A 13019-nucleotide genomic window follows, 5' to 3' on the forward strand; every position below is an offset into this window, starting at 1 on the left:
ACACACTTGCAGCTTTTCTTGGTTATCTCTGCGAATGTTTCATCACAATCTCTCCCAAACCCGCTCTCTCAATTTTCAATGTCGCTCTTTACTGTTATACCGTTGTTTTGATCTGTGGCGGATGTATAACAGTTTAAAGAGTTCGGTTTTATTTTGATGGTGGCACGTAACGATTTTTTTCATTTATTAGAGCGTGATGTTGGTTAACCTGTACACATATTTATAATACAAGGTTTTTAATACAAGGTAATATTTAATATATATTTAAAAGGTATAATACAAGGTAGCATTTTTTTCTTAACAGTAAACTGAATTTAACAAATAGTTCGAAATTCATTCAGTTTTGCTATAAAAGGTTTCGAAAACAGGCAAAACATGCATTTTTATTTTTACTTACTTACGCTTTACTGTCTTGCTCTGCTGCAACATTCCTCGATACCGCTCACGGTTCAGTGCCGTCGTCTACCAATCCGTTATCCCGACCGTTCTGGCGGACGCATCAACGCCATCACTCCATCTCCAGTTTGGGCCTACCACGCCTCCTCTATCCGTGTAGACGGCCTAAAAGGACTTTACGGGCTGGGTCGTCCGGTGTCATTCGCATGACGTGACCAGCCTACCGGAGCCTGGCGAGTCTAAGAGCTCGGCATTGTAGCGGCTCCTCCATTGTCCTTCCACACATACGGGGCCAAAAATCCTTCTGAGCATCTTCCTCCCGAACGCGGCTAAGAGGGCTTCATCAGTTTTGGACAGATTCCATGCCTCAGAGGCGTATGTGAGTAATGGGACTATAAATGTTCTGTACAGTCCCAGCTTCGTCCGTCGTGACAGGTATTTAGAGTGGAGAAGTTTCCTCAGGCTGTAGTAAGACCGGTTGACAGCCAGCACCCTTGCGCGTAACTCAACAGCAATGTTGTTATCGGTGCTGACTTTTGACCCCAGATAGGTGAAGTTTTGGACGACTTCAAAGATGCGGTCACCTATCTGTACAACATCCCTATGTAAATCAGTGTTTGTTAGCAGGGCCGCTGGTGGTGCCACCATCATTTTGGTTTTCGCCCGGATAATCTCCAACCCGAGGTTCTGTGCCGCACGCTCGATCCTTTGATAAGCTTCTGCTACATAGGAGGCCTCTAGCCAATGATGTCTATGTCATCAGCGTGTGCCAGGATCTGGATTGACTCGTAGAAGATGATCCCCGAAGTTTCCACCTCCGAGTCACAGATGGCTTTCTCTAGCGCCAGATTGAGATAGAGTGATGGCGTTGATTATAGACCGAAACCCAATATCCAATTTCATACAAGAACTCACACTTACTCGCAAAACATTAACATCACACAAAGATCAAATATTAACCCCACGAAAGCACAGATCTCAGAATCCCTTAAATCGACTCTCGTACTATTTGCCAATTACCCCCGTGCTCAAGCATTATTCGGAGGAAGCTACCTTAAACTTTTTTTTCCGAAACAAATAGCAACATATGCAAATGCACGGAAATGGTGCTTATTCGACGGAAATGAAATATTTTCGATCGAGTTACTTTTCTTCCACCTTGACCCTACCCCATTCGCGAGGTTCGAACGCTTCCACTGCTTCCAAGAAGCGGGCGCCACAATGCCAAAGTTCCAACGGGCCAATTCAAATTAAGTCGCATGAGCTTCCATTAAAGCAACGCATCCCCCCGAATTGCACGCAAACATCGTTCACCAAATTCACGCGCTCGTTGCAATCGAGTACAACATTGCGAACTACAATCATCACATCCGATACCAGCAATCCGAAACGTTCCTTGTCCGTTTCGGTTCGCGGTGTTCGCACAGGAGGCAGAGCAACACCGGTGAACACGAAAGTATCGGAAATTATGTAACCAACCAGCAGCGCACAATGTTTGAACCCCGAATGTTTATTTATGAATCCTCGCTACATGAATATGCATCGCCGTGTGTGTGTGTGTGTTCCAACCCGTACCTACTCATCTACCAGCCACCCACACGGCAGCCAGGGAATAGCACGCGCCAAACCAGGAATCCGGTAAAAAAAGGGAATCTGGACCCCCATTCCACGACCGAACGCTGACCAAACCCGGGAATCCCATGTTCAGTGGCCGTCTGCTAATGTTTTGTTTGCATTCGATTCGTGGCATTGTTGTGCGGATCGCGTCCCCGGACTGGCGTGCCTCTTTAAGCCCCGCTTTATTACTACACAATCGGAAGTGCTGGTGGCAAATCGACTGGCAAGTATAGGAGGAATACTTGCCAAGAGCCAAGAGCGCCAAGAGTAATCGACGGAACGGAAAACCACTGAAAATGAAAACGGAACGACGAGATCCGTATGCACGCTCGCTACAAATCACTTCATTAGCGAGTGGAGCTAGTTCGCAAGACGCAAGACTTGAAGCTTGGAGTTGGACCTGCTCACAACGCCACTCGTGTTACTGTGGGTTAGCGTATAACATCAATGCAAACCTCACTCCATCCGGGAAGCTGTCGGCCACTGGGTGGTTGGAGTTATTTTTAAAAGCGCCCAACCAAATTCACCATATTTAAATGTTCTGGAACATTAGGTAACAGGTGAATGGTGGGAGGAATTTGATTACACCAACCTGTACCACCATGAATATTGAAGAACAAATTCATTAAGTTGATTATTTGACCCAAACTACACGAGATACAGATCTGCTAATTATGCTGCAACTAGCTTAAGCGAGTTTACCTGCCTTTGTGTCAACAACAAAAAAAATCTGAAGGTTTTACATTAAAATTAGCATCTTTCACTCTGTGTTTCCTTCCTAGATGTCAGAATCACTCCAATAGGGTTGCAAGAAGTTTGAAAAACTTTATATTGTTGTGTAGGCTTGTTGTTAGTCTCATCTATTAGCTCACCGGAGCTATCAGTTGCTGTGAGATGAGCTACTTGGTGACTCATTCCGTCGGTTGGAACTACACAATGTGGACACTGTTGATTGATAGTGAAAAACTCGAGAGAATCGATCAAGAAACACGCAAGAGCTTGGAAACATTCAGAAAAGACCCCAGCAGCCTTCAATAAGGAGAAAGAGAGGGTTTTTCGAAAAATGAACTGCTTGATCAGGAAGACCTCCCCAATTTCCTGTATAAGGCTTTCGGGATTGACCTCATCATCATGAGCATTTCGGATATTAATCCAATGAACACACAAATCGAACAACAAGTGAGCACAGTGGACCAATTTGAGATGCTCATTTCCCAGACTCTGGTGGGTCAAGATATTTGGAGGCCCCGAGCGCAATGGCAGTTAAAGCCCTTCTAATTGTGATATTAGAGGTAAACAACAGCATTTCCCTCTAGACGTCTCTATATTAGAGACGGTCTGGTTGGGATTTGAAACCCGGTCCTGCCGTGTGAAGACCGGTACAATCATTGCCTCGGCCACCGGACAATAATTAAATTTCCAAATAATACTGCAAATTCATCCCATATATTAACTTTATTTCGAATTGTTCACAATGATTTCTTGCGGTAATTTATGCCAACATGGTAATTAAGCGATTCCTCGCAATACATGCAGCTATGTTGGTACTTCAAAATCCTTTACACCACACGAGTGTCTCCTGTGAGAGCGATGCAAACGTCTGTTTGAAGTTTAGCAGGTGTGAGAAAACATCTAAAACTCACAACCTGCGTCATTAGTCACGCCGAGTACTGCTGAGTAATAACATGCTCAAATTGCAGCATGAAAGGAGGATGAAGCTCTCAACTACATGCCCGCTGTGTCTTATCCAATAGCGATATAGCACCCGCACGCAATATTGCTTTAAACTAACTAAATCGTTTCACACACACACACACAGCTGAATACCGTTCTCGATTGTGCCGGCACACAAGACGTCCTCTGTCATTCACACATTATGCGCAATGAATGCACCGCTTGGCACGCGGGTGCCATATGCACAAATGGCACGGAAAAGTAAACATTTCCTTTCACGCGAACGGGAACGGGATTGTCATTATCAGTGTCACTCTTCTCGCGCCACTCTTCAACACCAGCACGGAAAGGATGAGTCCGTGAGGCAGCCAGCAAGAGAGTACACAGTCGCTAACGAAAGCATGCACGTAGATATGCACGCGGTTCGGCGCGCGGTGTAATTTTCCATCTCACTAAGGAAGTAAAAACGAGGCACGAGCCACTGAATACAATGTTGATTCGGTAGAGAATGGGTTCGCAAATTGTCCCCGGTGGCGGCAGGCAAGTAAGTGACTGTGTATTAAGTAAAGATGCTCTCATCGTCGCTCCGCAGGCTGGTGGGTAAGATCTAGTTTAAGAGCTTTTGCGTCTTCTGTGCATCGTCAAGTTCGACGCCATAGTCCATCTATCGGAAGAAGCCTCATTAGTCAGTTCGTTTAAAAAAAACTGAAGGAGAAACTCGGTATCTCTGGTAATGCATTGGACAGAAGACAAGAATAAGAGTGATCCACTTAATTTTGCACTTATTTACGGTAAGAAGCATCTTCAGCAAGCTGACACGCGGGATAAATCTAGTTTAGGGAAAATCGGGCCTGTGAGTACTGCTTGCTTGGTAGCTTAGGAGCTTATACAGCTATTACACCTTCAATGCCGCTTTAAACTCTGTTAGCATTGCTTTAAGTTTAAAATGAGCGCCTAACGGTAGGCAACCAGTGAAACACGATTTGAGACGAGGAATTAGATCGAGTACGGAACTAGACTCATGTAGAATAAACGGTTTCAAACTAACACTAGTGAAATAATGACAGCGTTGTAAGAGTTAGAAGAAATAAATTAGTGTTTACGTTTAGATGTTTGTTTACGCTTAGACGTCAACCCATACTTGACGAAAGCTAGTTTCGTCAAGTTTATGAAAAATGAAATATTTCAAGGATACAGTGAGTAGGGATGAGTGTCGCTCGCGTGGGGGGCACTCAGAAAGTTTATAAATAGGGCAGAAAACACAATTATACTTCTCTTCGCATTTGGAATCTGAACACGACGCTTGGTAAATATTGCAACACACATCGATCCGAAACTCCGCGAATTCTTCATGGTGCCGTGACCAGGATATATAGCTCGAATTTCTGGTGCTTTCGCGAGTTTGATCGACCCATCGTTCACCGTTTTCTGTGTCGTACCACATTTCGTTTGGATTTTCGTGCACCGTACAGCTGTTTTTGCCGCATCACGCATTACACTGCAGGTCACTCACTCACACGCACATACACACACACGATTGCACAATGCCCGTACCACCCGTTGTTTTGGCGTCCCGTCGGACAATTTTGTTGGCGTCCCTTACTCGGTACGAGAAATTTTTGGATAGTTTCGTTCACGCACAGGATCAAGTACAAGTGGAGGTTCGCTTAAGAAAATTCGAAACATTATGCAAGGACCTAGAGAGTGTTCAACAAGAATTAGAGGATTCCGCTTCCACGCTGGAAGAAACAACGCAGAATGCTGCATTTCGAGAGAATTTCGAGAATAGATTGATTCGTGTCCAATCTCAACTGCAGGCAAAGCTAGCTCCTACCGCGCACCCGAGCACTGGATCGAACACACTCAAGGGCATCAAGCTTCCCACCATCGCGCATCATACGTCACAGGGTCACGAACTGAGTCACTCGCGGCGAATAACCTTTCCGCGTCAAACTTGTTTTGGTACCACGTCACATGAAACGCCAAATTGCATTTTATGCAATTCCTCGCATTCATTGCTAAAATGCCCACGATTTGAAGGAATGGAGCCTAAGGATCGCTATCGTTTCGCGATGACCGCGCGTTTATGCACAAATTGCTTACGCGAGAATCATGCGGCTCGTGATTGTCCGGCGCACTACAAATGCCGGTATTGTAATTTGGCACATCACACAAAACTGCACTTCACACCTAGTTACACAGCTCCGCCACATCACACACACAACACCGCTAACGATCACACAGCCACCGATAACACACAACCCCCATTTGCAGCAGCACTACAGCAAGCACCCGAGCAGGTATTGCTCCAAACTGCTTTCGTGAATATTATTGATAATTTCGGAATTGCTCATCCTGCGCGCGCGCTATTGGACAGCGCATCGCTGCCGAATCTAACTAGCGATCGACTCGCTAAACGGCTAAGTTTGAAGACGAGTAACGTACACGTTACCACGCTAAATTGGATTTTGTCACCACCCAACACCTGGAAAACCGTTGTGGCTAATCGTGTTGCTGAGATCCAGAACTATTCACGTCCTCGTCAGTGGAAACACATTCCCGGCTCAACAAATCTCGCCGGCCTGGTATCTCGTGGGATGTCAGCAGTGGACATGCTGAAAAGGTCGATATGGACTTGTGGTCCCGAGTGGTTGGGGCTACCTGCTTTTGATTGGCCAATATCGAATTCATTGCTGGCGGCCCAAGCTGATATTGAAATTCGTCGGACACGCACACAACAATCGTCACAAGTTACTTCATCCGCGATCACACCTAAATTCCTGGAAGCAGCTAAACTCACATTATGCATCCTGGCGCAACAAGACGAGTTTTTATCGGAGATCCGGTTGCTGAAAAAGGGAGAAACTATAGGGCGGCGCTCACCTCTACGGCGCTTGAAACCATTCCTCGATGAGGAAGGAATAATGCGAGTGGGTGGCCGATTGAAGCTTGCACAGCTTCCCTACCAGTTCAAACACCCTATCCTACTTCCCAAGAAACATCCGTTTGCTCGTCTCATCGCATACCACTTTCATGAAAAGCTGATGGATGGCGGGGGAAGACTATTACTTTCCCAGATTCGAGAAGAATATTGGCCGCTCGACGGACGGAGATTAGTGAAAGGAGTAGTCCGTAATTGTTTTCGTTGCATACGACAGAATCCCGCCCTAGTGCAACAACAAACCGGCCAACTTCCGTATCAACGCATCACTCCGAGCCGGCCGTTTTCTGTTACTGGAGTGGATTACGCCGGCCCATTTTGTCTTAAACCGACGTACAAGAGAGCTGCCGCTGCCAAGTGTTATTTGTTTTTGTTCTTTTGTTTTGCAACCAAGGCGGTTCACCTGGAGCTGGTCAGCGATCTCACCACTGCAGGGTTCTTGGCCGCTTTACACCGTTCCACAGCCCGGCGCGGGCTACCGTCGGATATACACTCCGACAACGTAAACAACTTGAAGGTTCGTCACACGCGCTAAAAGAATTTTTTGAGTTATTTCAGAGTGAGCAACAGCAAAACATCATCGCAACCAACTGCTCTGACATGGGGATTACCTGGCAATTATCCGTGCAACGTTTCTGGAAGCATTGGGCCACTGAGTATCTGCAGGAAATGCGGAGTGCGAAATCGTTCCCGGCAGACTGGTCATCCTTGTGGACGATTCCCTCCCCATCACCCGCTGGCCACTGGCGCGCATCATTGATGTACACCCTGGAGAGGATCAGCTTACTCGTGTAGTGAAGCTGAAAACGGCAAAGGGATTAGTCACACGTCCTGTTACGAAAATTTGCGTTTTACCTGTTGCGAAACCGTTCTGTTAGTACCGCGTGTTAGTTATTTTGTTATGACATTCTGTCATGGGGGGGAGTATGTTTACGTTTAGATGTTTGTTTACGCTTAGACGTCAACCCATACTTGACGAAAGCTAGTTTCGTCAAGTTTATGAAAAATGAAATATTTCAAGGATACAGTGAGTAGGGATGAGTGTCGCTCGCGTGGGGGGCACTCAGAAAGTTTATAAATAGGGCAGAAAACACAATTATACTTCTCTTCGCATTTGGAATCTGAACACGACGCTTGGTAAATATTGCAACACACATCGATCCGAAACTCCGCGAATTCTTCAATTAGTCTTAGTCAAACCACCGAAAAATAGTGACAGAACCAATGGTCTATGATAAGAAAAACGCTATAAAAAATAGCAGTATCAAGCTTAGAATCACTTGTCTGCTCCTTGCCCTGTCTGAGACGAATATTAGACCACCAACGGATTACAAACAAATGAGAAGTTAATCCGCTTCTTCACTTTCGATACACAAATACAAACGAGGCAGTGTTATTGGGACTCTACTTGTAATTTCAAGTAAATACAACCGATATGGAATTTGTTTTTTTTTTTATTGCGCATCATAACAATTGAAGGATAAATCACAAAAAAATCTCTTCCCTACAGTTTTTGTTTATTTATTATTGTTTATTGTAATTATAATTAAACGGGCCACGCACGGTCCAATTGAAGCGTTTTTGGTAATACATTTAACAATTATGAGAACGGACGGTTCGAATAAAATTTAAAAGCGCAGCGCGTGGCATGGTCGGTTGGTGACGATTACTAAAACAATCATATTCTCGGCACATACGGAGAAAGGGATTAAAGGTGCCAAAGCGGGTTCGGCGATCCTCTAAGTCAAGCAGCGTCCTTGGGCGAAGTGGCCTGGTTTGGACGTATAAGATGACACCAGAGAATAGTGTTGCGGAGTCGATCCGGTAGTTCAAAAATATAGACACTATATAGGCGTTGCAGTTACGCTGGTTCAGCGACTCGATACCCAAAAGGCTCACAGCGAGCGTCGTAGTCCACTTGAACTCTCCAGAAGCGCAAAGCGAACCAAGTGAATCTACGCTGGGGCCAAGCAGCAGATGACCACCATGCAATGAAGGCATACTCCAGCACCGATCGAACCAAGGAGCAGCAGACCGTCTTGTTGGAGACCGGGTTCGTGAAGTCGCGAGCAAGTTGGTTAAGCAAACACATCAGCTAGTTGCCCTAGGTGACGATGTATTCGAGCTGTTTATGGAAGCTCAACTTCTCATCAAGGAGCACTCCTAAATCCCTGACACAGCTTTTGCGGACAATAGTAGAACCGTTTAATTTGAAGTCGTATGCTTATTTCATGACTAGACTCTTCTCAAGTCGTGCCATTCCATCCTTATAGCTATTCTTCCATTTTACTATTTTTCATTTAATTTTAAGCGTCAACGGTTAAAAAAAACTACAAACTAGATTAGAAGATATTTTCGAACTTAAGCTTTAAAGTCCATAAGCAGTTTCTTCAGTATGACAACGGCGCCAGTCATCATACAAAAGGCCGGAGTTCAAATCTCTTCTGGATCGTCTCTCCGTAGTGAGGATTAAGTTTACTAAGGCATATCATTAAGTATCATTAAGTTTCATAAGTCAGAAATTGCAGGTGTGATCTAAGAATTAGTAAGAAAGCCAACTTTAGGCGTCCAAGAATTGTTTAAAGTGTTTTTATTTAAGAAATAAGTATTAACTGTTCAATAAGTATGTCAAACATTGTACTGCATGTCCCTTTTTCACTCGTCGGCGGGTTTTTTACGCTTCTAGATGTTTTAATTATTCGCACGCGGCTGACAAACCAAGACGAAGCTCAACTCGAAGCGTTAACTTGATTTTTTGCAAAAATGAAACATTTCTATACAAAACTCACAGTATCGTAGTTGCGCTGGAAGTATCGCTTCGTGAAGACCGGCGTTTATCCTACACAATCTTGTTCTGCGGCTTCGTTTGCACTAACTCGCGGACAGCGCCATCTACTGGGTAGTAGCGATCGAGGCTGCCGACAGACAGGAGGATATCTCATTCTAGGAAATGTTCAGCCAGCTCCAATCGATCATCAATCAAGCTTTTAATAACATAAAATAAAACATGGTTGTATTTGCCAAACGAAAACAATTTATTACCACTCAAGGGTTCTCATTTAAATTGAATAGCGAATTGAAGTATCATGTCACAACAGTTGCGTCCTTAAAAACAAATACACCCGAAAGCACGATCATTCTTCACGATGGTATCTGCTCATGTGTGACATCCAAAGCCGCTTTAAGCTTACACAGATTCCTTCGGAGTTGATCGATTGATACACTCTGTAGTATCCCTTGTCGCACAGCTCACACGACAAACCAGCATAGCCTCGGTGACATTTGCATTCTTCCACGGTAGTCACCTCGCCCAAACCTTCGTCGTACAATGTGGCCATATCGATGATCAGCACTTTATCCTCGCTACGCCCACTATACGCTCCACGAATGTAAACCTCCCTTATGTTGCTGAGTGTACTCATGAAGATGGACTTATCGATCTTCTCGTTCAGTGCCCGGCCACCACGCCCATCTCTCGTTGGCACCAGACTCCAGCTCGATTCCTTCATCAGTACCAGCGCCTGTCGCTGGTCGTGTGACGGTGGTAGATAGTACGCAACCGCTCGGTGTCTGTTCCGCTTGTCGAACAACAGTACGCACGGTTTCCTTCGATCCATGTAACAGTCGTCAGTAACTGGAAACCGTAAGTAGCCTCCATAGGCCGTGATCAGGTTCCCATTCCACGTAGACGCTGGTATTTCCAGATAGTCCGTAGCAGTCTCATTGTCCAACAGCGTCGTCTTGCGCGGGATTGCTTTTGCGAGGTTAAAGTTGTTCTACAAAAACAAAGGGAATGGCAAATGCGTTACTAATCGACGAAGAGTCCGTACCAGCGTTAGAAACATACTCTCGCCCAGTACAGGTCAGGTGCCATCCAGCATTGATTTGTCACACCGGAACAGAAGCAATCATCCCATGCTTGATATTGCAGCTGGTTTTCGAACGACTCAGCTTCCGGCACCATGCCACTTTTCAGCACAGGCTCGCTCACCCTGTACAAGCCATACTCACCATCCCGCATAACCTGCACGTTGGCGGAAAACATCAGCCGTGGCTGACCTTGGCGAGTACCGTCCCCTGCCCACAGGTCATACCGACCGGCATCGTTACGCGTTACTGCAGGACACACGAACTCTCCGTAGTTGACCGTGCAGTGGGGCTTTGCAACTCGCCGTCCGTTAAAATACCATACCGGGTTGCACATGGCCCGCTGCCCATTATCCAACCACAGCTTCAAACTCTTGCCCTCCGCTACCACTACATCGAACTGCTTGTACGGCCGCAACACTTCTTCGGAGTCTGCAAAGTGCATGCAAAACGTAGAACGAAGTAGAATGCATCACAACGGCATCTTAGCTTACCTGAACAATTTACTTGCAAACAAGCGGCAAGCAGGATAAAAACACCCAATTCTTTTAGGCAAAGTTTCCTCATAACTGCTCCAGCTGCTGGTGCTTCACTTGGCTGAATTATGACGATCGACTGATTGGTTTGCACCCGCAGGAACGCTCTACAGCATGGTACAGCTGCACGGCGTACGTACTGATGCTTACAAACGAAATAATAACAAGCTGATAAGGATGCTTTTACATCTCTGGTTGATTGCACCCGAGCTTGAAGACTAAAGTAGGTTTGGCTTGCTCGAGTAGTTACATTGTTGCAACACTGCATGTAAACACATGAATCATGGTCGAGTCTGTTTCAGCTTGTTTCATTCATACTGAAGCCAAGCTGTACCTTATAAGTGTATTCTTGACGCTAGGGTGTGCTCTACAAACATATAGAAAATATTTTTTGTAATATTATTTGAATGTTTAATGGTGGCCAATACTATTTAAAGATAGAGCAAGACATATAGCTCAGAATAAATAATTTATGAAAATAAATTCATATGCTGCTTCTTCTTCTTTTTCTTGGCCTAACGCCCTCTTAAGTCATGCCCGCCATTTTGGCTTATTGCTACCGCATAGTTGAATAGTTAGTCCTTGATAGTTGAATAGTTAGGAACGGCCCAGACAAGACTTGAACCCCGGCGTTGCCATATGAAGATCGGCGTCGCTATCACATCTACCACTGGACCGTCCTTGCTACTTATGTCAGCATATTAAGAGTATCAAAGATATTACCCAAAATAGCTTACTTATTAAAGTGTATTCAAATGTCAACCAGGCTCTCGAGATGAGAAGGAAGAGCAACGTGAACGGATCTGAGTTAAGGACGTTCGGCTATTCCAACGGTCATGACGATTCTGTTTTATAGATATATAGCTATAAATTGTGCATTGGCAGTGTAGAAATATTGGGCGGTTTATTTTGCCTAATTTTACTCTTGGACTCTTTATATCCAAAAACACAGATGCTATTACAACGTAGCGAAACCACAAATTCGGACCATCGGACCAACCAATATCGTTCTTATAACGACTATCCGATTCCAGAAGAGAATCCCACCTACAAAAACATTGGAGACATTGATTTCTTACATAATCATCTCTGCATCAACTCGGGTTTAAGGAAGGATTATCCCTTACAGAGGTGATGAAATTTGAGGTCTTACCTAGAGCACAGCTAACAATAAAAGACTCTCAAGAAGAAAAGGGTCAACTTCAGAGCGTATGTAAACTCTCTTGGAGTGTCTAGACAAAAAAAGAGGAGAATATAACTAATAGTTTTGTTTAGTTTTGAAAAGCGTACTTGATACTTAGCTCTGATGGCAGAGGCAAATGCCACATCAGCTGTCAGGCCCAGGTATCGAATCTCGTCTGGAGCATCACCCCGTAACAAAGACAAATAATATCCTAATCCTCCAGCTACGAATAAACTTAATCAAGAATTCCAGTAACGGCCAGGCCAAGATCTCTTGAGGTTATAAAGATTCTTGATGTAGCGATGTAACCGATGCTTGATCAAAATGGCTGAATTTATAATTCTTTAAACTATTAAAACGAATTAAAACAAAACATCGTGATTCCATAAATTGAAGGGTACCTCCGACGTAGGAATGAATATCTGTACAAAATCCTCAATCCTATGCAAAGACAGTTGCTCATCAGCATCACCATCATCAACTCATCACATCCACTCACTAAGCCGTTTGCAGGTGTTGAAAAGTACGTGTTGACAAGCAGACTGCACACTGTTGCCCAATTTTGTTGCCCGATTATTGCTGACAAACGATGATTATATTCCGATCACGCCGAGCAGCTTCCGGGGAAAAAAGCCCCGTTCCATCTAATTGCCAATTACGTTTAAATCGATCAGCGATGAATCATACCATCGGTGGCACCTTGCAAGGTTGAACCACCCCCGGAACGGATATCCATTTCCGGTACGGGGTTTTGCGCTGACGAGTGCATCCACCGGTACGATTGCCGTTGCCGTTTCTTGGAACG

At 44.8% G+C, this 13019-nt stretch overlaps 1 protein-coding gene across 1 annotated transcript; it reads right to left on the reverse strand.

The window, feature by feature from the left end:
* Positions 1-9639: 9639 nt before the first annotated feature.
* Positions 9640-11251, reverse strand: LOC118506054 (laminin subunit alpha-1-like). Its single transcript, XM_036042697.1, has 3 exons — positions 10990-11251; positions 10476-10927; positions 9640-10404 (listed from the first exon to the last, which is right to left on the reverse strand). Exons 1-3 carry the CDS (start codon positions 11060-11062, stop codon positions 9763-9765), a joined length of 1167 nt encoding a protein of 388 aa, XP_035898590.1. The 5' UTR covers positions 11063-11251; the 3' UTR covers positions 9640-9762.
* Between the last annotated feature and the right edge of the window lie 1768 nt (positions 11252-13019).

This window comes from Anopheles stephensi, chromosome 2 (genome assembly GCF_013141755.1).
Source record: "Anopheles stephensi strain Indian chromosome 2, UCI_ANSTEP_V1.0, whole genome shotgun sequence".
In the NCBI taxonomy this organism is placed as follows: Eukaryota; Metazoa; Arthropoda; class Insecta; order Diptera; family Culicidae; genus Anopheles; species Anopheles stephensi.

Bases quoted from the DNA above. Each gene is read 5' to 3' on its own strand.
- LOC118506054 (XM_036042697.1), bottom strand. From the start codon at position 11,062: ATGAGGAAACTTTGCCTAAAAGAATTGGGTGTTTTTATCCTGCTTGCC. The intron at 10,928-10,989 runs GTAAGCTAAGAT...TGCACTTTGCAG, and splicing joins TTTGCAAGTAAATTGTTCAG to ACTCCGAAGAAGTGTTGCGG. The intron at 10,405-10,475 runs GTATGTTTCTAA...TTGTTTTTGTAG, and splicing joins CTGACCTGTACTGGGCGAGA to AACAACTTTAACCTCGCAAA.